This window comes from Oncorhynchus tshawytscha, linkage group LG16 (assembly GCF_018296145.1).
Source record: "Oncorhynchus tshawytscha isolate Ot180627B linkage group LG16, Otsh_v2.0, whole genome shotgun sequence".
NCBI lineage: Eukaryota > Metazoa > Chordata > Actinopteri > Salmoniformes > Salmonidae > Oncorhynchus > Oncorhynchus tshawytscha.
Window position 1 is genome coordinate 78,915,089 of NC_056444.1, and position 21,208 is coordinate 78,936,296.

At 41.2% G+C, this 21,208-nt stretch overlaps 1 protein-coding gene across 1 annotated transcript; it reads left to right on the forward strand.

The window, feature by feature from the left end:
• The first annotated feature begins 236 nt into the window (after positions 1 to 236).
• LOC112235197 (tumor necrosis factor receptor superfamily member 14) lies at positions 237 to 20,610 on the forward strand. Its single transcript, XM_024403609.2, has 10 exons — positions 237 to 442; positions 5,411 to 5,497; positions 5,697 to 5,822; positions 11,199 to 11,357; positions 11,473 to 11,557; positions 12,941 to 13,101; positions 13,223 to 13,237; positions 13,382 to 13,404; positions 20,275 to 20,312; positions 20,412 to 20,610. The coding sequence occupies exons 1-10, from the start codon at positions 391 to 393 to the stop codon at positions 20,455 to 20,457; spliced, it is 792 nt and encodes a 263-aa protein (XP_024259377.1). The 5' UTR covers positions 237 to 390; the 3' UTR covers positions 20,458 to 20,610.
• The last annotated feature ends 598 nt before the right edge of the window (positions 20,611 to 21,208 follow it).

A 21,208-nucleotide genomic window follows, 5' to 3' on the forward strand; every position in this document is an offset into this window, starting at 1 on the left:
CGCCCTGAATTGCACCCTCGTAAACGTTTTGTCTCTTGGGTGTGACTCGTGACTGGTCTGATGAATGTGGGCCGAAGGAGATTGAAATAGTAGCCATGCCGTTTGCCTGAGCAGTGAACACCTTGTTTTATAGATTTGACAAGATACAAGTCTAAACGTGACAGGCAAATATTCTGTCGTTATATAAATGTATATTTATTTTAAAAAGTTCAAACATAAGCAAACAATCTATGCGTTCATTAAAATGTTTGCTATTAGGCATACACGAAAGGCACATAATAATACACGCTAGTCAGTACGTGATAGTTTCAGACGTTTGTTAATTAGTTATAAAGTGTCTTAACGGCTCGCTATTGCAAGAGAGCGACAACTAGTCCGATTAGGCGAACAATGTCAATATCACGTGTATGGCTTTTGTACTGTGCTGTACTGGTTCAACTCGGTAAGTGAAAGTAATAGCATCTAGACTGGATACGCCTTGCTAGGCTGTATCTGAAAACTCCAATCACATCACATGATTTCGATATACAACTATGAATAACCAATATTTGCACCTTTAGAGTTGGCTTGTCTCGTCCAGCTACCGGATGACCGGTTGAGGTAACTACAGGTTAGCTGTCATGCAGAGCTACACCCTATGATGCATCGTAAAAAATAAGGTCCGAAGATGTCACACAGTTTCTCCAAACGCCACGCAGTGCACCCGTTACAAAGTGAAACCACTGAAAAGAGCTCGCTGTAGATATTACATGTATTCAACGTAATATTTTTTAAAACCACTTTACACATTGCTGTTTTCCCATCAAGATAAATGTTCTGTAGCCTATTATCTATTTGATTTGTTCTACTATATGTTTGCCATGTGTTATGTATTCTAAGTGTTTTCCCCTGCTATTTTGTATACAATGTTTGATTATCCAAATTCTGCTGTTGCTATTCTGTCTGTTGGGGGCATTGGCTCAGGGAAGGAGGAGAATGGAGGGGTCGGAGATTGACATCATTTGACAGGGTGACAATGAAGAGGTAGAGAGCAGGGTGAAAGATTCAGATTAAGAGCGAAAGGCCTGAGGCTACAGAGACCAAATGACAGACCAGGCCACCACTTACACATCTACAATTTAGGAAAGATCCACTGTTGGCCTGTATTCACAAAGTGTCTCAGAGTAGAATTGCTGGTGTAACAGTATAACTTTAGACCGTCCCCTCGCGAACCAGGGACCCTCTGCACACATCAACAACAGTCACCCACGAATCATCGTTACCCATCGCTCCACAAAAGCCGCGGCCCTTGCAGAGCAAGGGGAACTACTACTTCAAGGTCTCAGAGCAAGTGACGTCACCGATTGAAACGCTATTTAGCGCGAACACCGCTAACCATTTCACATCCGTTACACTGGATTTAGGATTACTGATCAGGTACCCATTGTCCATGTAATCAGCAGATGCAGCTGCTATTTCAGGATGGAGGACCAGTCCCCTGATTGAGATATTATTATAGGAAAAGGGCCATATGGTAAATTATTGCAGAGATGATTTATCTTTATATTAAATTGCTGTGTCCATTAAATGATATTATTGGGAACAGCGTGGAATGATATAAGGAACTATACAGTGCCTTCAAAGTATTCAGACCCCTTGACATTTTCCACATTTTGTTACATTACTGCCATATTCTAAAATTGATTAAATAAAACAATTTCCTCAGCAATCTACACACAATAGCCATCATGACAAAAATGAAAACAGGTTTTTAGACATTTTTGCAAATGTATTAAAAACATAAATACCTTATTTACATAAGTATTCAGACCCTTTGTTATGAGACTTGAAATTGAGCTCAAGTGCATCCTGTTTCTATTGATCATCCTTGAGATGTTTCTACAACTTCATTGGAGTCCACCTGTGGTAAATTCAATTGATTGGACATGATTTGGAAAGGCACACACCCGTCTATAAGGTTTCACAGTTGACAGGGCATGTCATAGAAAAACCAAGCCATGAGTTCGAAGGAATTGTCAGTAGAGCTCCGAGACAGGATTGTGTCGATGCACAGACCTAAGGAAGGGTACCAAAACATTTGTGCAACATTGAAGTTCCCTAAGAAGACAGTGTCCTCCATTCTTAAATGGAAGCAGTTTGGAACCACCAAAACTCTTCCTAGAGCTGGCCGCCCGGCCAAACTGAGCAATCGGGGAGAAGGGCCTTGGTCATCTGTATGCAGATGATACAGTGATATATGTGCATGCAAAGAGCAAACAACAAGCTGCACAAGAACTCAGTACTGTAATGGCCCAGGTTACAAAGTGGCTCAGTGACTCATGTTTGCATCTCAATGTGAAAAAAAACTCTGTATGTTCTTCACAAAGAGGGCAACAGATGCTACTGAGCCAGATGTCGATATGTCAGCGGAGAAGCTCCAGGTGGTATCTGATTTTAAGTACCTTGGCATCATACTTGATTCCAACCTCTTTTAAAATGCAAGTGAAAAAGGTCATTCAAATAACCAAATTCAGCCTAGCTCATTTCCGATTTATACAAAATTGTTTGACTACAGAGGTAGCAAAGCTGTACTTCAAATCTATGATACTCCCCCACTTAACATACTGCTTGACTAGTTGGGCCCAAGCTTGCTGTTCAACATTTAAACCCATTGTCTGTCTACAAACAGGCTCTCAAAGTGCTTGATAGGAAGCCCAATAGCCATCATCACTGTTATATCCTCAGAAAGCATGCGCTCCTGAGTTGGAAAAATCTTGTGCAATACACCGACGCATGTCCTGTATTCAAGATCCTAAATGGCCTGGCTTCCCTTCCCCTCAGTACTTTTGTTAAACAGAAAACCCAAACATGGCAGCAGATCCACAAGGTCTGCCATGAGAGGTGACTATATAGTTCCCTTAAGGAAAATCACCTTTAGTCAATCTGCTTTCTCTGTGAGAGCTTCCCATGTCTGGAATACAATGCCATCAGACACACATACAGTTGAAGTCGGAAGTTTACATACACTTATTTGAGTCATTAAAGCTAGTTTTTCAACCAATCCACACATTTATTTTAAACTATAGTTTTGGAAAGTCGGTTAAGACATCTACTTTGTGCATGACACAAGTCATTTTTCCAACAATTGTTTACAGACAGATTATTTCACTTATTCACTGTATCACAATTCTAGTGGGTCAGATGTTTTACATACACTAAGTTGACTGTGCCTTCAAACAGCTTGGGAAATTCCCGAAAATGATGTAATGGCTTTAGAAGCTTCTGATAGGCTAATTGACATCATTTGAGTCAATTGAAGGTGTACCTGTGGATGTATTTCAAGGCCTACCTTCAAACTCAGTGCCTCTTTGCTTGACATCATGGGAAAATCAAAAGAAATCAGCCAAGACCTCAGAAAAAAATGTATACCTCCACAAGTCTGGTTCATCCTTGGGAGAAATTTCCAAGGTACCACGTTCATCTGTACAAACAATACTATGAAAGTATAAACATTATGGGATCACGCAGACGTCATACCTCCAGGAAGGAGACGCATTCTGTCTCCTAGTGATGAACATACCCTGGTGCTAAAAGTGCAAATCAATCCCAGAACAACAGCAAAGGACCTTGTAAAGATGCTGGAGGAAACGGGTACAAAAGTATCTATATCCACAGTAAAACGAGTCCTATGTCGACATAACCTGAAAGGCCACTCAGCAAGGAAGAAGTCACTGTTTCAAAACCGCCATAAAAAAAGCCAGACTACGGTTTGCAACTGCACATGGGGACAAAGATTGTACTTTTTGGAGAAATATTGTCTGGTCTGATACAAAAATATAACTATTTGGCCATAATGACCATCGTTATGTTTGGAGGAAAAGGGGGATGCTTGCAAGCCAAAGAACAACATCCCAACCGTGAAGCACGGGGGTGGCAGCATCATGTTGTGGGGGTGCTTTGCTGCAGGAGGGACTGGTGCACTTCACAAAATAGATGGCATCATGAGGAAAGAAAATGATGTGGATATATTGAAGCAACATCTCAAGACCTCAGTCAGGAAGTTAAAGCTTGGTTGCAAATGGGGTCTTCCAAATGGACAATAACCCCAAGCATACTTCCAAAGTTGTGACAAAATGGCTTAAGTCCAAAGTCAAGGAATTGGAGTGGCCATCACAAAGCCCTGACCTCAATCCCATGGAAAATTTGTGTGCCGACCTGAAAAAGCGTGTGCGAGCAAGGAGGCCAACAAACCTGACTCAGTTACACCAGCTTTGTCAGGAGGAATGGGCCAAAATTCACCCAACTTATTGTGGGAAGCTTGTGGAAGGCTACCTGAAATGTTTGACCCAAGTTAAACAATAATTCTCTCTCCTGTTATTCTGACATTTTGCATTCTTAAAATAAAGTGGTGATCCTAACTGACCTAATTTGTACTAGGATTAAATGTCAGGAATTGTGAAAACTGAGTTTAAATTTATTTGGCTAAGGTGTATGTAAACCTCCGACTTCAACTGTAACTGCACCACCTATCACACTTCCAAAAAAACATGAAGATATGGCTAAAGGTTAATCAGATTTGTGAACATAATCCCTAGCTGTGTATTGCTGCAAACACTGTTGCTTTTATGGATTTTTGTCTTGTTGCTTTTTGTGCTGTGTTTCTCTGTCTGCATGCTACGTCTTGCTTGTCCTATGTTGCTCTGCGTGTGCTCACTGCTCAATGACTGTCTGTATTGTAATTGTTTTTAATAACCTGCCCAGGGACTGCTGCTGAATATTAGCCGGCTGGCTAAAAACGGTACTTTTACTGTAACATTGATTAATGTGCACTGTCCCTGTAAAAATAAACTCAAATCCTCCTTGTCATCTTCACGCTCTGTCTCAAACTGAGCAGGTCTGTCGTCCTAGTCTGCGCACATAGATGTTGACTCGCCTCCACAGTCATTGGTTAGGCAGCACAAAAAGGTTTGCATGAGCAGGGCAGGCCAGGCCAGGGCTCATGATTGGGAACTCCTATCCATTGCAATGTGTAATGCAGTGTAGCCTAGTTTTATATACACCATCCCAGCAGAGCAAAAACTCGGGAAGAAAGTACATTTTCTTCGAAATATCACTTTGCCCTGTGCTCCACCGTGCAAGCTAATTCTATAGCCTAGGTATATAGCCTACACTATAGGCTATGGAACATTTGATTAAGACCACACTAGGTACACTTGATATTGCCCAGCAGAGAATCAGGGATGAGGGGCATCATGAGGCACACATGAGACAATAATAATCAACTAATTCTCAAACCCTGAGCAATATGACATTTCATCGATTTACAAATTACTTGACCCTCCCCTATTCAATTTAAAAAAAAAAAAAACTAAATATATGGTAGTAATGGTAGATAATTGCTTTTCTTTAATTTCTCTATTTTCTAACCCAGACATGATCATACCTGCATCTGGAAGCAAGTGTGGCCCTGCAGAGTACAAATCTAACACTGGTCAGTGCTGTCCGATGTGTGGAAAAGGTGAGGGCATCAAGGACTTGTTTACACTACTGTACATAATATAAATTTATTTTAGTTCTATTGTAATGCAAAATTAAACTTCACACAATTCTATTACATTGTTAAGCAATTAAACATAGTTTGATATCAAACTATAAACAATACACTACATTGTAAATGCATGTACAATGTAATGTAATGGCATGTTTTGTTTTGTTAGGTTTGGTTGTCCGCAAGGACTGTACATTGGTGTCCAGCACGTCCTGCATACCTTGTGCAGGACAGACCTACATGAATGCAGCTAACGGCTTGGACAAGTGCTTTCCCTGCAGTCCTTGTGATCCAGGTATTATGAGGGACCCTAATATTTTGGGGGGCCATAATATTTCAGGTATTTTGGGGGCCCTAAGTGACATTTGGTTGCCATGAAATTCTATTTATTTTGCCATGGGACAAAAATTGCAGTTTAAAGCTAATTTCCTACAATTCTACACATTTTGCCATGGCCTGTGTCATATCATTATGATATGAAGAAAATGTATTTTGGAAGAACAGAATATTAGTGGGCCTATTGTACAGTGCAATGGGAAAGTATCCAGACCCCTTGACTCTTTCCACATTTTGTTACGTTACAACCTTATTCTAAAATGGATTCAATCGTCCCCCCCTCCCCCCTCATCAATCTACACACAATACCCCATTATGACAAAGCAAAAACAGGTTTTTAGAATTACAGCCTTGAGTCTTCGATTACAGCCTTGAGTCTTCTTGGGTATGACGCTACAGGCTTAGCACACCTGTATTTGGAGAGTTTCTCCCATTCTTCTTTGTAGATCCCCTCAAGCTCTGTCAGGTTGGATGGGGAGTGTCGCTGCACAGCTATTTTCAGCCATTCCTGTGTTGTTTTGGCTGTCTGCTTAGGGTCGTTGTCCTAATGGAAGGTGAACCTTCGCCCCAGTCTGAGGTCATAGGAACACTGGAGCAGGTTTTCATCAAGGATCTCTCTGTACTTTGCTCTGTTCATCTTTCCCTCGATCCGGACTAGTCTCCCAGTCCCTGCCGCTGAAAAGCATCCCCACAGCATGATGCTGTGACCACCATGCTTCAACGTAGGGATTGTGCCAGGTTTCCTCCAGACGTGATGCTTGGCATTCAGACCAAAGAGTGCAATCTTGGTTTCAACAGACCAGAGAATCTTGTTTCTCATGGTCTGAGAGTCCTTTAGGTGCCTTTTGGCAAACTCCAAGCAGGCTGTCATGTACCGTTTACTGAGGAATGTCTTCCGTCTGGCCACTCTACCATAAAGTCCTGATTGGTGGAGTGCTGCAGAGATGGTTGTCCTACTGGATGGTTCTCCCATCTCCACAGAGGAACTCTGGATCTCTGTCAGTGACCATTGGATTCTTGGTCACCTCTCTGACAAAGGCCCTTCTCCCCTGATTGCTCAGTTTGGCCGGGCGGCCAGCTCTAGGAAGAGTCTTGGTGGTTCCAAAGTTCTTCCATTTAAGACTGATGGAGGCCACTGTGTTCTTGGGACCTTCAATGGTGCAGAAATGTTTTGGTACCCTTCCCCAGATCTGTGCCTCGACACAATCCTGTCTCGGAGCTCTACGAACAATTCCTTTGACCTCATGGCTTGGTTTTTGCTCTGACATGCAGTCAACTGTGGGACCTTATATAGACAGGTGTGTGCACCTTTCCTAATCCTGTACAATCAATTGAATTTACCACAGGTGGACTCCAATCAAGTTGTAGAAACATCTCAAGGGTGTCTAAAAACCTGCTATTGCTTTGTTATTATGGGGTTTTGCGTGTAGATTGAGGATTTTTGATTTATTTAATCTATTTTAGAATAAGGCTGTAATGTAACATAATGAGGGAAAATGGAAGGGGTCTGAATACTTTCCGAAGGCACTGGATGTTATCTGGCTGGCTATGCTCCATACCATAGGCTTTAGGCTTGTTCATTTAGCTGACAAGATATGCTTATACATCCCGTGCCATTGTTTTAGATTAGATTATTTTATACCAAGAAGAATATAATTGAACTTAGCTGAATAAAATGGAATGAATCATTTTCCCATTCCGGTTAGAGTGCGCAGATGAAGTGGCTATGTTGAGCGTAAAAGTGATCATTTGAAACCAATTAGTTGTGATATGTAATGGCCCATTATCAAATGGGAAGGAACAGGGGCAGTAGGTCTGTTTTTCAATGATGCCTGGAAGGCTTACTTTGGTTTTATAGCAGAGCTGTGTTTAATATAGCTGAGAAATACATAGAACAACACTTACTTCACTCCACACATCAACCACTGTGTGAGGAGCATGCAGCCTCTCACTGTGCAACAGGTGATATTCCACCCAAACTCTGTATTCCAGGGGCACTCCAACCCTGTTCCTGCTGCTACCCAGTGTTTAATTTGGGAAACCAAGTGACATCTTTTCAGGAACATCGATAGTAACATGTTTTTGCAACAAAACATATTTCACTAAAACTGTTGACAGCCCCTCTTCACGCTGGAGAAAAAAAATGAAGGATAGGAGATGGAAACGCTCAAGATATTCAGGAGCTAAAGCTAATGTGTCAGCCTATTAATTATACTGAACAAAAATATAAAATGCAACCTGTAACAATTTAAATGATTATAGGGGGACAATAAATATGTTTTTTAAAACCTTTATTTAACTAGGCATGTCAGTTAAGAACAAATTCTTATTTTACAATGACGGCCTACCCAGACCAAACCCTCCCCTAACCCAAGCTGGGCCAATTATGCACCACCCTATGGGACTCCCAATCACCGCCGGTTGTGATACAGCCCAGGATCGAACCAGGGTCATTAGGACCTGATGGTTGTTAACAAATTCGATACTAACAAAGCATGTCCAGAGTGCATAAAAGGAGATTACCATGACTCAATAATCATGTGGAATTTGACTGCAGTCGTGACCCCTGACTGCCGATGTGGCGGTAATACAGTCACCTCAACAGCCCTAACTTCAGTCTGTTACACTACACAGTACTGCAGTCTGTTATACTACACAGTACTGCAGTCTGTTATACTACACAGTACTGCAGTCTGTTACACTACACAGTACTGCAGTCTGTTACACTACACAGTACTGCAGTCTGTTACACTACACAGTACTGCAGTCTGTTACACTACACAGTACTGCAGTCTGTTACACTAGACAGTACTGCAGTCTGTTACACTAGACAGTACTGCAGTCTGTTACACTACACAGTACTTCAGTCTGTTACACTGACAGTACTGCAGTCTGTTACACTAGACAGTACTGCAGTCTGTTACACTACACAGTACTGCAGTCTGTTACACTACACAGTACTGCAGTCTGTTACACTACACAGTACTGCAGTCTGTTACACTACACAGTACTGCAGTCTGTTACACTAGACAGTACTGCAGTCTGTTACACTAGACAGTACTGCAGTCTGTTACACTACACAGTACTTCAGTCTGTTACACTAGACAGTACTGCAGTCTGTTACACTAGACAGTACTGCAGTCTGTTACACTACACAGTACTGCAGTCTGTTACACTACACAGTACTTCAGTCTGTTACACTAGACAGTACTGCAGTCTGTTACACTAGACAGTACTTCAGTCTGTTACACTAGACAGTACTGCAGTCTGTTACACTAGACAGTACTGCAGTCTGTTACACTAGACAGTACTGCAGTCTGTTACACTACACAGTACTGCAGTCTGTTACACTACACAGTACTTCAGTCTGTTACACTAGACAGTACTGCAGTCTGTTACACTAGACAGTACTGCAGTCTGTTACACTACACAGTACTGCAGTCTGTTACACTACACAGTACTGCAGTCTGTTACACTACACAGTACTGCAGTCTGTTACACTAGACAGTACTGCAGTCTGTTACACTAGACAGTACTGCAGTCTGTTACACTACACAGTACTGCAGTCTGTTACACTAGACAGTACTGCAGTCTGTTACACTAGACAGTACTGCAGTCTGTTATACTACACAGTACTTCAGTCTGTTACACTACACAGTACTGCAGTCTGTTATACTACACAGTACTTCAGTCTGTTACACTACACAGTACTGCAGTCTCTGTTACACTACACAGTACTGCAGTCTGTTATACTACACAGTACTTCAGTCTGTTACACTACACAGTACTGCAGTCTGTTACACTACACAGTACTGCAGTCTGTTACACTACACAGTACTGCAGTCTTTTATATTTTGTCATTTTCTTTGGTGGGTTGGGGGCCCCCTAGCGGCTTAGGGCCCTTAGTGACCGCTTATGTCACTTATGCCTCGAGCCGGCCCTGTGTCCAAGCCTCTTTGTGACAATTCTTTAGACTAAAAAAACGTATCACAGAAATGTTGCAAAACATGGTATGCAAGTTCAAAACCATGACCAAACCAAATCTCAGGATATTAGACACAAGGAGGCATTAAAGAGCTGAAATATGAATAATGTGTCATGCAACCATTTTTTGTGAGGGTAATTAATGAATTAAATCCAATTTTAATTAATTTGGTATAAAAAAATGGATGAGCATGACTCCTCTGCTCTCAACATCTTTGATTGTCATCATGCAAGTGTTTTGGCTGATGTCATTAACCACATTTCCATCCACAGTTTTAGTGCAAGTAAAATCATACAGAATAAAATAAATAAATCACGAAAGCCGTGATGGAAACAGGAAGTTTTGGTACAATTTTATAAATAATGACAGATAATTTGTTTGTTCGACATGGGATCTTTTTGTCTGTAAAATTCATTATAAAAACCATCATATTGAAGTAAACTTGAAGTCACGTGATGACATGGTGTGTGGTCCTCCCACTCCTACTTGGGAAAGCATGCAGTTTATACAGATTAAAAAAGTTATGATGAACCTCACAGGGTGGTGAAAGTTGATGGTGATCTTGATGCTCCTTTCAAATAAATATCGAGTCTGATTCTGGTGACATGATGATCGACGCTTGACTGCTGTTTGGCAAATACAAATATTCTCGCTCTTATTCATAATAATCTCATTATGTAGACTAGCCTTCCTGCACTGTATCTGCGAGCTGTAGCTAGAGTGCAAGTGTGAAGACCAGAGATGGCACATTTGCTATTTAAAGCAGCAGTTTTTGTGACGAAATTATTGGTAGAGTTGAAAATGCGATTTATTCAGTACATAAAAACAAAATAAACATACGTCATCAAGCACTGATTTATCTGCAACAAGTCCATTTTTGGTGGAAACACCCCTGGGGGGGGGGGGAAATGAGCATATTTGCTTTATTGCAGATTTTTTGATATTCCATTTTTTTTTACCTTCATTTAACTAGGCAAGTCAGTTAATAACACATTTTTATTTTCAATGACAGCCTAGGAACAGTGGGTTAACTGCCTGTTCAGGGGCAGAACGACAGATTTGTACCTTGTCAGCTCAGGGATTTGAACTTGTAACCTTCCGGTTACTAGTCCAACACTATAACACTAACCACTAGGCTACCCTGCCGCCCCACATGAAAAGCTGTCTCCAATTCAATGGAAACCTAGCTAATGAGGCTTGTGCACAATATCTGCATGTTTTCTTTGTTTATTCATTAGGATCTTCTTCGGGCTGGTTTCCCAAGACTCCTTTCAGTTCATGCACCACATAAGGCAAATCCTTGCGATAAAAAGAGTCCCCTGTAATCTTCCTTACTTTTATGTTTTCCAGGACAAGGTCTGTACATTTTGATGACGTGTACTACTACAAGTAACTCTATTTGTCATGTTCTAAGTGGATATTATTGTACCAGCTCCTCAGCTGGCAACGAGTGCACCTTTGCGCTAAGACATACACTTTGCTCACCCGGACAGAGAGTTAAAGCACCGGGTATGTGTATATGTAGTATGAAATAAAGTTAATAAAATATCATTCTTTTTCATTTTCATAACTGTTATTGTCAATAGGAATTACTCACAGCATATTACATGTTATTCCTGTGCAGGAACAAAGACAACAGATACCATGTGTGAGGAGTGTCAGCATGGTTCTTACTCACAACATGGTGTGAACTGCACTGCTTGGACTGAGTATGTTTTGGCTGGTTTCATTCCTATTTGTTAGAGACATTAACAATGGCTGGTTTGATCTGGATGACTACGCAAAAATATGGGATTTTAAGCCTTCTTCACACTGCAGGCCTTAATGCTTAAATCAGTTTTGTTTTGGAATACTGACTGTCCAAACTGTAAGTTACAAGTGACCAAATCGGATGTGTGTGTGTGTGTTCAGACAACAGTCATTTGCTGACATGGCTAGCTAGTCGCCATCGTAATGACGGGTGTGTGCACACTGCGCAGTGGTTTAGGCTGATTGGTGGTGGTGCTCGTGCTTCCCATCACTCAGTTATGTAGCAACCTAAGGTGATGACAACAATGTGTCGTCATGGAAGTTTCCCAGTTGCTTTGAATGTTCAAAATCATAGTGTAAAAACACTTTTAAAGCCTCAAAGGACAAAGATGATCCAACTTTCAAAACAAATCCTTTTTGGTTATCCACAGCAGTTAACTAGCTAGCTAGGTAGCTGTTTAACCTCCTAGCACATTTGTTTGTAAACAATTAACAAACTATTTAGCTACCACATTCATGTCAAACTGTCAACAGAGTAGCTAAGCAACAACATATGCCAAATAAGTCTAAAAACCACTTGAGGGCGTTATAACTCAGATATGACTATTCAGACATGTCGCATGGCCTGGGAATCAGATTTGAATCTGAATCCAAACCACCTACAATCAAGCCAATTGTGGCTTAAAATATCCAATTTCATGTGCTTTTTTTGGTTGTTCAGACTGCAAAAAAAAAAAACGGATTCGGATATGCAAAAAAATTGGATTTGAGTCACTTCAAACTGCCAATGTGAACAAGGCTTTATAATCAATAACAATAATTGATTTACTTCAAGAATACATTAGATTGACTTGTCAATACTGGTTTATGTGGCTCAGTTGGTAAAGCATGATGCTTGCAACGCCAGGGTTGTGGGTTCGATTCCCAAGGGGGACCAGTATGGGGGAAAACAATTATGAAAATGTATGCACTCACTACTAAGTCTCTCTGGATAAGAGCGTCTGTATAATGACGTAAATGTACTGTACTAGGGGAAACACTCCATTCAACAATTATTATGAGGATGATCAATAATGTCATTGTTACCTAATCAGAGTTTTAAATGCCCAAATTAAGGAATAGTGACAACATTTTTATTTGAGAAACATTTGTAATATATTGAAATGAAATGCCTCTAGCCTTTACACTCACCGATATTATCATTTGGCCTTCATAGGTTTGTCTGTATAAAAAAAAAATATATATGTATATACATTTGAAACAATGTTTGATGATTGCTAATATGATAATGGTTCAATAATGGTTAAACTGCCTTGAACAGCTTTTATTTGTTCACCTTTTAGTTGTAAAACCATTGGACAATACAAGATGGAAGATGGAAGTCAAACAAGAGATGTTGTTTGCGGAAAATCTGCGGAATCACTAAGGAATAGAGTCATTGTCTTAGTTCCATCTTCAGTTTTCCTTTTTGTAGTCTTTATTTTTGTCTTGTTTGTAACTAAAGGTTAGTCTTTTTCGTACGTTATTGTTCGGTTCCTTCTGCATGTCTGTGTTCTACATAATTAAGTTAATGAGTGGGTTTTGCTTCGCTCCTAACAATCGGATAACTTTTGATTTGTTTTCAGGTAAAGAAACTAAAGGTTAGTTTAACACATTTTACCCTTCTCCCCACGTACTGTACATTACTGGCCCGCTCACACTTTTCTAACAATGTATTACTTATAGATCTAGGCTATTAACTTTGCATCACTTTGTTAACCCAATTCATTTTGCTATGTTTTCAGAAAATCAAGGTACATCTCCTAAGGTACATTTCTATATTGTTGAGTTCCTTTCAAATGTAGGCTATTCTTAATCTAAGATTTGACTTATGTACAGCATTTGAACCACGTACAGCATTGTAGCAAATGTAGGTTTCTTAGATGGAATATCATTTAATTGTAGTAGTACTGTAGTAGTTTTCCATATTATGCACATTGCAGTAACTATACTGAAATAATTTGAATGTCATAATAAAGGCATGATTAGTGATTGTACTATGGTCCTGTGGGTTATCAGTCCAACCCTAATTTAACACACCTGATTCTACTAATTAGCTGCTCAACAAGACCTTCACTAGCTGAATCAAATATGCTAAATTAGGGTTGGACTGAAAACATACAGGACAGATCTCCAGGAAGAGGGTTGGGCAGCCCTGGACTAAATCTTTAATTGGCATAGTGCAGCGATTCTCAACTGGTGGGTCGCGACCCAAAAAGGTTTTGAATGATTTTTTTGCAAAACTTAAATACCTTATTTACATAAGTATTCACACCCTTTACTATGAGACTCGAAATTGAGCTCAGGTGGATCCTGTTTTTAATGATCATCCTTAAGATGTTTCTACAACTTGGAGTCCACCTGTGGTAAATTCAATTGATTGGACATGATTTAGAAAGGCACACACCTCTCTTTTTATAAGGTCACACAGTTGACAGTGTATATCAGAGCAAAAACCAAGACATGAGGTCAAAGCAATTGTCCGTAGAGCTCCGAGACAGGATTGTGTCGAGGCACAGATCTGGGGAACGGTACCAACACATTTCTGTAGCATTGAAGGTCCACAAGAACATAGTGGACTCCATCATTCTTAAATAGAAGAAGTTTGGAACCACCAAGACTCTTCCAATAGCTGGCCGCCCAGCCAAACGGAGCAATCAGGGGAGAAGGGCCTTGGTCAAGGAGGTGACCAAGAATCCAATGGTCACTCAATGGTAAATCTGACAGAGCTATCTAAAAATTAATCTCTCCAGAAATAAGTCTCTCACTGTTGCCGCCTGTTATAGACCCCCCAGCTGTGCCCCGGACACCATATGTGAATTGATTGCTCCTCATCTATCTTCAGAGCTCGTACTGTTAGGTGACCTAAACTGGGATATGCTTAACACCCCGGCAGTCCTACAATCTAAGCTAGATGCCCTCAATCTCACACGAATTATCAAGGAAGCCATCAGGTACAACCCTAAATCTGTAATCATGGGCACCCTCATAGATATTATCCTGACCAACTTGCCCTCCAAATACACCTCTGCTGTTTTCAATCAGGATCTCAGCGATCATGCGTCATTGCCTGCATCCGCTATGGGTCCGCGGTCAAAAGACCACCCCTCATCACTGTCAAACGCTCCCTAAAAAACTTCTGCGAGCAGGCCTTTCTAATCGACCTGGCCCAGGTATCCTGGAAGGATATTGACCTCATCCCGTCAGTCGAGGATGCCTGGTCATTCTTTAAAAGTAATTTCCTCACCATCTTAACTAAGCATGCCCCTTTAAAAAAAATTATAACTAAGAACAGATATAAGCCCTTGGTTCACTCCAGACCTGACTGCCCTTGACCAGCACAAAAACATCCTGTGGCGGACTGCAATAGCATCGAATAGTACCCGTGATATGCAAATGTTCAGGGATGTCAGGAACCAATACACGCAGTCAGTCAGGAAAGCAAAGGCTAGCTTTTTCAAACAGAAATTTGCATCCTGTAGCTCTAACTCCAACTCCAAAACGTTTTGGGACACTGTAAAGTCCATGGAGAACAAGAGCACCTCCTCCCAGCTGCCCACTGCACTGAGGCTAGATAACACGGTCACAACCGATAAATCAACAATAATTGAGAATTTCAATAAGCATTTCTCTATGGCTGGCCATGCTTTCCTCATGGCTACCCCAACCACGGCCAACAGCTCCACACCCCCCGCAGCGACTTGCCCAAGCCTCCCCAGCTTCTCCTTCACCCAAATCCAGATAGCAGATGTTCTGAAAGAGCTGCAAAACCTGGGCCTGTAAATATCAGCTGGGCTAGACAATCTGGACCCTCTCTTTCTAAAACTATCCGCCGCCATTGTTGCAACCCCTATTACCAGTCTGTTCAGCCTCTCTTTCGTATCGTCCGAGATCCCAAAAGATAGAAAAGCTACCGCGGTCATCCCCTCTTCAAAGGGGGAGACACTCTAGACCCAAACTGTTACAGAACTATATCCATCCTGCCCTGCCGTTCTAAAGTCTTTGAAAGCAAAGTTAATAAACAGATCACTGACCATTTCGAATCCCACTGTACCTTCTCCGCTGTGCAATCCGGTTTCTGAGCTGGTCACGGGTGCACCACAGCCACACTCAAGGTACTAAACGATATCATAACCACCATCGATAAAAGACAGTACTGTGCAGCCGTCTTTATCGACCTGGCCAAGGCTTTCGACTGTCAATCACCGTATTCTTATCGGCAGACTCAATAGCCTTGGTTTCTCAAATGACTGCCTTGCGTGGTTCACCAACTACTTCTCAGACAGAGTTCAGTGTGTCAAATCGTAGGGCCTGTTGTCCAGACCTCTGGCAGTCTCTATGGGGGTACCACAGGGTTCAATTCTTGGGCAGACTCTTTTCTCTGATTCCCTAATCCACCTCTACACAGACGACACCATTCTGGATACATCTGTCCCTTCTTTGGACACTGTGTTAACTAACCTCCAAACAAGCTTTAATACCATACAACACTCCTTCCGTGGCCTCCAACTGCTCTTAAACGCTAGTAAAACCAAATGCATGCTTTTCAACCGTTCGCTGCCCACACCCGCCCGCCCACACCCGCAGAGTAGCATCACTATTCTGGACGGTTCTGACTTAGAATATGTGGACAACTACAAATACCTAGGTGTCTGACTAGACTGTAAACTCTCCTTCCAGACTCACATTAAACATCTCCAATCCAAAATGAAATCTAGAATCAGTTTCCTATTTCGCAACAAAGCCTCCTTCACTTACGCCGCCAAACATACCCTCGTAAAACTGACTATCCTACCGATCCTTGACTTCGGCGATGTCATCTACAAAATAGCTTCCAACACTCTACTCAGCAAACTGGATGCAGTCTATCACAGTGCCATCCATTTGTTACCAAAGCCCCTTATGTCACCCACCACTGCGACCTGTATGCTCTAGTCGGCTGACCCTCGCTTCATATTCGTCGCCAGACCCACTGGCTCCAGGTCATCTATAAGTGTATGCTAGGTAAAGGTCCACCTTATCTCAGCTCATTGGTCACGATAACACCCACATGTAGCATGCGCTCCAGCAGGTATATCTCACTGGTCATCCCCAAAGCCAACACCTCTTTGGCCGCCTTTCCTTACAGTTCTCTGCTGCCAGTGACTGGAACTAATTGCAAAAATCGTTGAAGCTGGAGTCTTATCTCCCTCACTAACTTTAAACATCAGCTATCTGAGCAGCTAACCGATCGCTGCAGCTGTACATAGCCCATCTGGAAATAGCCCACCCAATCTACTTACCTCATCCCCCATATTGTTTTTTTTTAATTATTATTTTTCCACTCTTTTATCCCCAATTTCGTGGTATCCAATTGGTAGTAGTTACTGTCTTGTCTCATCGCTGCAACTCCCGTACGGACTCGGGAGAGGCAAAGGTCGAGAGCCATGCGTCCTCCGAAACACAACCCAACCAAGCCGCACTGCATCTTGACACAACGCACATCCAACCCGGAAGCCAGCCGCACCAATGTGTCGGAGGAAACACCATACACCTAGCGACCTGGTCAGCGTGCACTGCGCCCGGCCCGCCACAGGAGTTGCTAGTGCGCGATGAGACAAGGATATCCTTGCCGGCCAAACCCTCCCTAACCCGGACCTAGCTGGGCCAATTGTGCGCCGCCCCATTGGCCTCCCGGTCACGGCCGGCTGCGGCAGAACCTGGGCTTGAACCAAGATTTAGACCACTGCGCCACCCGGGAGCCCCCCCCCTCCCATATTGTTTTTATGTACTTTTCTGCTCTTTTGCACACCAGTATTTCTACTTGTACATGATCATCTGCTCATCTATCACACCAGTGTTAATGTGCTAAATTGTAAGTACTTCGCTACTATGGCCTATTTATTTCCTTACCTCCTCACTTACCTCCTCACGCCATTTGCACACAATTGTGTTATTGACTGTACGCTTGTTTATTCCATGTGTAACTCTGTGTTGTTGTTTGTGTCACACTGCTTTGCTTTATCTTGGACAGGTCGCAGTTGTAAATGAGAACTTGTTCTCAACTAGCTTACCTGGTTAAATAAATAAAAATACATTTGCTCAATTTCGAGTCTCATAGAAAAGGGTCTGAATACTTACAGTTGAAGTCGGAAGTTTACATACACTTAGGTTGGAGTCATTAACTTGTTTTTCAACCACCCCACACATTTCTTGTTAACAAACTATAGTTTTGGCAAGTCGGTTAGGACATCTACTTTGTGCATGACAAGTAATTTTTCCAACAATTGTTTTACAGACAGATTATTTCACTTATAATTTCCTGTATCACAATTCCAGTGGGTCAGAAGTTTACATACACTAAGTTGACTGTGCCTTTAAACAACTTGGAAAATTCCAGAAAATGATCTCATGGCTTTAGAAGTTTCTGATAGGCTAATTGACATCATTTGAATCAATTAGAGGTTTACCTGTCGGTTTATTTCAAGGCCTACCTTCAAACCCAGTGCCTCTTTACTTGACATCATGGGAAAATGAAACAAAATCAGCCAAGACCTCAGAAAAAAATGTAGACCTCCACAAGTCTGGTTCATCTTTGGGAGCAATTTCCAAATGCCTGAAGGTACCACGTTCATCTGTACAAACAATAGTACGCAAGTATTAACACCTAGGGACCAAGCAGCCGTCATACCGCTCAGGAAGGAGACGCGTTCTGTCTCCTAGAGATGAACGTGCTTTGGTGTGAAAAGTGCAAATCAATCCCAGAACAACAGCAAAGGATCTTGTGAAGATGCTGGAGGAAACGGGTATATATCCACAGTAAAATGAGTCCTAGATCGACATAACCTTAAAGGCACCTCAGAAAGGAAGAAGCCACTGCTCCAAAACCGCCATAAAAAAGCCAGACTACGGTTTGCAACTGCACATGGGGACAAAGATTGTACTTTTTGGAGAAATGGCCTCTAGTATGATGAAACAAAAATCGAACCGTTTGGCCATAATGAACATTGTTATGTTTGGAGGAAAAAGGGGGATGCTTGCAAGCCGAAGAAGACCATTCCAACCGTGAAGCATGGAGGTGGCAGCATCATGTTGGGGGGGGTGCTTTGCTGCAGGAGGGACTGGTGCATTTCACAAAATAGATGGCATCACGAGGAAAGAAGATAATGTGGATATATTGAAGCAACATCTCAAGACCTCAGTCAGAAACTTAAAGCTTGGTCGCAAATGGGGTTTTCCAAATGGATAATGGCCCCAAGCATACTTCCAAAATTGTGGCAAAATGGCTTAAGGACAACAAAGTCAAGGTATTGGAGTGGCCATCACGAAGCACTGACCTCAATCCTATACAACATTTGTGGGCAGAACTGAAAATGCGTGTGCGAGCAAGGAGGCCGACAAACCGGACTCCGTTTACACCAGCTCTGTCAGGAGAAATGGGTCAAAATTCACCCAACTTATTGTGGAAAGCTTGTGGAAGGCTACCCGAAATGTTTCACCCAAGTTAAACAATTTAAAGGCAATGCTACCAAATATTAATTGAGTGTATGTAAACTTCTGACCCACTGGGAATGTGATGAAAGAAATAAAAGCTGAAATAAATAATTCTCTCTACTATTGTTCTGACATTTCACATTCTTAAAATAAAGTGGTGATCCTAACTGACCTAAGACTGGGAATTTTTACTAGGATTAAATGTCAGGAATTGTGAAAAAGAGTGTTAAGGTTTTCTTGCGGTGAAAGAGAGGAGGACCAAAATGCAGCGTGGTTATTTTGATTCATGGTTCTTTAATAAAGAAACTACACATGAACAAACTAACAAAACAAGAAACGCGAAAACCTAAACAGCCTTATCTGGTGCAAACAGAGACAGGAACAATCACCCACGAAACACTCAATGAATATGGCTGCCTAAATATGGTTCCCAATCAGAGACAACGATAAACACCTGCCTCTGATTGAGAACCACTCCAGGCAACCATAGACTTTTCTAGACAACCCCACTATACCACAATCCCAATACCTACAAAAAACCCAATATTAAACACACCACATAATAACCCATGTCACACCCTGGCCTGACCAAAATAATAAAGAAAACACAAAATACTTAGGCCAGGGCGTGACACAGAGTTTAAATGTATTTGGCTAAGGTGTATGTAAACTTCCGACTTCAACTGTGTGTGTGTGTATGTACACACACACACACACACATACACACACACACACACCAGTCTGATTTTACACAACTTAAACAAGGTAGAAAATGTGTAGAAATCAAGGAGTTTTTAAAATATAAATGTAATCTCTGAAATGTGTATTGAAACACAGTATTTTCAATTTAGAGCTATTAGCAGCGCTATGTTGGTTGATTTTGTGTCTCAAACCAGTGAGTTTAATAAGAGTTCTTCATCAAGAATATGGCCAAAATGAAATGATTGAAAGAGGTGGGAATATTGTTCCCCCGTAATATAATTTCTACATTTACTATCAATATAGCATCACAAATAGTTTTCCGATACAAATATTGGGTTGTGTCTAACCCAACCTGGTTCAATATGGGTCCCGAGGCAAAACCAGTTGAAAATCACTGCCATAGTGCAACTTGTACCAAATGTATTTTATAGCAATGGGTTAATGAATTATATTTATATTGTAGCTTCCTGTAGAGGAAACGGGTTTTCACGAACGTTCACTGTAAGTTAAACATTTGCCTTTCTTCTTCCAAATGATTATGTTAATGCTCACATAGTATGCATAAAAAGTAACAGATCATTCATATTTTGAAATTAACAGAGTGCCGGTCGAAGAGCTTCACAGTGAAACTATACCTCAACTGTGACAACTGGCCAAGGACGACAGAGCAAGGACTGACAAGGAATATTTTCCACATTTTGTTACATTACAGCCTCATTTCTAAAATGTATTCAGTTGTTAGACATTTTTGCAAATGTATAAAATAAAAACCTGGAAATTTTCACAAGTATTCAGGCCCTTTACTCAGTACTTTGTTGAAGCACATTTGGCAGCTATTGCAGCCTTGAGTCTTCTTGGGTATGACACTACAAGCTGTAGTGTCATACTTAAAAATCATACAATGTGATTTTCTGGATTTTTGTTTTAGATTCAGTCTCTCACAGTTGAAGTGTACCTATGATTTTTTTTTTTTAAATAACAGACCTCTACATGCTTTGTAAGTAGGAAAACCTGCAAAATCGGCAGTGTATCAAATACTTGTTCTCCCCACTGTACATTTAATACATTTGCAAACATTTCATTTGCCATTATGGGGTATTGTGTGAAGATGAGGATAAAACAATTCTATACATTTTCAAATAAGGCTGTAATGTAACAAAATGTGGGAAAATATTTTCAGAAGGCACTGAATGTTTCCATTAACTTGTCCAGTGATTATTTTTTTGGGTTGACATTTAGAAAGTAGATGTGACAATTGCTTGCTACAGTGTGTTTCCATTGAACTGTCATGTCGATAACAACAGCTGGACGTAATGACATCACATCTTTCGCTAAAACCTCGAATGACTAATAAAAAACAGTGGTTCCATTATCTATTTAAGCAAATTGTGCATTAA